Source organism: Clupea harengus, chromosome 21 (assembly GCF_900700415.2).
Source record: "Clupea harengus chromosome 21, Ch_v2.0.2, whole genome shotgun sequence".
Taxonomy (NCBI): domain Eukaryota; kingdom Metazoa; phylum Chordata; class Actinopteri; order Clupeiformes; family Clupeidae; genus Clupea; species Clupea harengus.
Genome location: NC_045172.1, coordinates 13,558,390 through 13,561,827, shown reverse-complemented (window position 1 = coordinate 13,561,827; position 3,438 = coordinate 13,558,390). Strand labels below are relative to the sequence as shown.

Sequence of the window (3,438 nt, the reverse complement as noted above, 5' to 3'; positions counted from 1 at the left end):
CACACCCATCGTTTAAAGGGAGATGGTGTCACTGGGGCAGGCGTTTTGCGATGATGGCATAGTGAGTCAAATGATGACTGCCCCAATAAGAAGTGATATTGGTGAAAGACTCAGGTCCTCAAGTCATAATGACTCTAGCACCATTCTTTATGTCTTGATGATCGTTGGACTAAACCACTGTGTCACAGACAGGCTGGATGTTAGTCACTCTGAGTTCTGGTTCCTCTTGTATTGTCTGCAGTGCAATTCCATCACTTTAGGATATGAGGTGGGAAAACCCTATGACCAGTCACTCCCATGCTTATGCTGACGGGGAAAGAGAGAGTGCTACCCTGGTACGTCCACACACATCATCAGCATCCATGCCATGCATGCTGAAGATGGTTTCCCCTCTATAGCCTTTGCCTCACCAGACATCTATGAGCTGTACTCAATCATGAAAGCCTTTTGACTCTCTCCACAAAGAATATCTCAAACTTGCTAGGCAATAAGTATCTGCTGTGTAATCAGACACTGGCAGAATGCAGGACTGCGTTACACATCACGAATATTTAATCTGATGACATTATATGCACCTGCCAAATAACTCAAGTCTAATCAACGTAATGGGCCCTCCAGATTAAGGAGCAAAGTATAATTCTTGTAAATTGAAACTTCTGTACATCCAAACTGATTGTCAAATTAAAGATAGAAATGTAGCAGTCAGGCAGATTAATAATGTTACATTCAAGACATCTGAAGGGTACTTACGGCTGACTTTCATGCTACCGAATGATGACGGCTGCGGCACTGGTTTGCAGCTCTCCGCGAAGGAAGTGGTTCTGGGGCGACCTGACATGCTCCAACCCCGCAGCTCCTCCGGGACTGCTTGGGTACTCGGGATTAGTTAAGTAAGTAAAAAAGAACAGCGGTGTCCTTTTGTGAGGTGTTATAACCTAATCAAGGTCTAGTACTCGTTTCCTATTTTCTCTTCCAAAGGCTCTGCCTTTTAAACGTTAGCTACCGTTTCTACTAACGTAACGTTACCAATATAGACTCTCTTAAAGGACAAATTAGACAGATAACGTTAGATACTACTAGTTATACATGCATCTTTCTCCAAGAAGGTCCTCTGCATAAAATAACGATACAGAACAAGTTGTCACAATCGAAACCGTTCACATTTGATAGCTAGCTAGCTAGCTAACAATCCGCACTGCCTAGCCTAGCAGGTTATTGGATTTACTTTAAAATCAGAAGCCGGTCGACAGCGACTGACACTAACAACAATCAGTTTGTTTAACAAACTTTGTAATCATTACAAATCTAACATGAGCTGTAGCTTATTAAACTGGCTGTATAACGTCGGCTACAATATTAGCTACTGGCACTCGGTAACTGCTAAAGCTGCATTAGCCATGGTTAACGGCTAACACCAGTCTGTTCAGTCTAACATTCGCATCGGATAAAATCGTATAAAACACGTGCAAAAACGAGTCGCCCGGATTCTCAAAGTCCGATATACGCAACAGGACAAAGTGTATCGTCTCAGGTTTAACGGAGGATCCAATTGATGCTATCCTATCACCAAGGGAGACTTTGTCCAGGTCCACGAGAGTGAGATTCTTGACTCCTTCCTTCACCGTCTGTCGGCTGCTCGATACCATAGAAAGACCGGCAGTGTCGTGACGTCACATGTCCCCGGTGACACTGGGTGGGACTGCATGGGTGGGACAAACCTTCTACCTCACAAAACAGAATCAATGGGAGTGCGTGAAATTGCGTGCTCTTATGCAATCACACAGTATTGCCTACCTGCTTTGCCCTCACAACTCACTCATGTATATGGATGTAACATCAGTGAAAAGCAAAAATGATTTCTTAATCCTCTACATTCTAATGCCTCTGCTAAATTGACCAGATAGGTTGGTTGATGTCTCTTAGCTGTCCACCCAACACTGAACCATTTTCTTCATATCAGGCTGTGAGGTCAGAAGTGCTAGCCTACACACCATTCAGAGATCGTGTTTGTTTGGACCCCTCTTATTTTCCATTCACACCAGTTTCTTGTGTGAGATGGAATGACCTTCCTAGTGTTGTCCATTCCAGTGACAGCCTTGGTACACATAAAAAGCATTTAAAAACTCAACTTTGTAAAATACCATCGGCCTAATTAATTTATTTGATTGAGTCATACTTTATACATTTAATCATAGTTTTTAGATTTGGTAGCTTAAATTATATTATTATAAAGGGCACTAACACTGTATTAAAACATACGTAACTGCAAGGGAAAACTGAGCATGATGGAAATCAGGGAATGAGAAAAACTGTTATCACTTTTTGGGAGTGTGCTGATACTAGCCTTGATGAATAAAAAACAACCCAATTAATTGCTCACACGCTGCAGCTAGCACCAAACTGCTCCCAACTTACGCCTATAAATCATATATTTCCTGTAGCTCCTCTTTTATAGGTACTATATCAGCTAATACAAAAAAGCTGATACTTCTTATCATTGGGAGTGTTCATTTGACAGAAGAATTGGGATGACATGTCTCCATAGAATACACACACATTAATGGACCATCAGTCCATCAGTCCCCCTCAGGCTCACTGTACATCATGCCAACTGATCGGCAGCAACGAGCAATGAGAAACGACCCAGTGTCACAAATTAAAAATATGTGGCATGTGACACACTGTGCCATGATTAATAGGAGGATAAATGAGACCAAAACACTGTGTGGTCGGTCGCCCGTAGTACCGTCAGACTTCTGTTCACAGAGGACAGACTGGGTCTGCAGAGGTCTGCTGACCTGATTTATCAGCGATCACTGGCCCTGACTGTCGTTTCACAAGCTCTCAATACTGTAACTTTAGAAACCTTCAGATAAAACCCTGCTCAGATTACCCTGCCTGTGATTCTACCCATCTCAAGGAGAGAGGGGAAACCTTCAAAGAGCTCCCACAATTTGCAATGCAAAGTGCACATCTGTGATGTAGACTTTAATCATCTCAAAGAGAAAAGGTGATTAACTGAAAATAACCAACAGACAGAGTTATTACTTTTGAATTCTCAACAGGGACAACATAAACGAAGTAAGTTTGTGATTTTAAAGTCTTAACAAATACCTTTGTTCTGAACAATAACAATATCTTATAAGGTATAGTGTATAGTTTTTAGTGGCATCTAGTGGTGAGGTTGCTGAATTGCAACCAGCCATACCCTTCCCTTTACAAGCGTGCGCGAGCGAATATGTCGGTGCAACATTGCGGACTCTGTCCAAGAGGACCCACTCGTTATGTAGGTACGAAGGGTTCATTCTAAGCTAACGAACACACAGCGATTCATAGTTACAGGTAATTAGACACGAATGAAAACATAATTATGAATACTATATTCCATTTCTACCAATAGATGCCACTAACAACTATACACTGTACCTTTACACACTT

At 41.9% G+C, this 3,438-nt stretch overlaps 1 protein-coding gene across 2 annotated transcripts in view; it reads right to left on the bottom strand.

Moving 5' to 3' along the window:
- Positions 1 to 1,748, bottom strand: part of LOC105911913 (glycogen synthase kinase-3 beta) — a 12,345-nt gene extending 10,597 nt beyond the window's left edge. For both annotated transcript variants that reach the window (XM_012840807.3, XM_012840806.3), the window contains exon 1: positions 751 to 1,748. In XM_012840807.3, coding sequence (XP_012696261.1) covers positions 751 to 838 — 88 coding nt within the window. In that variant the 5' untranslated portion in view covers positions 839 to 1,748. The remainder of the gene's footprint in view (positions 1 to 750) is intronic.
- Between the last annotated feature and the right edge of the window lie 1,690 nt (positions 1,749 to 3,438).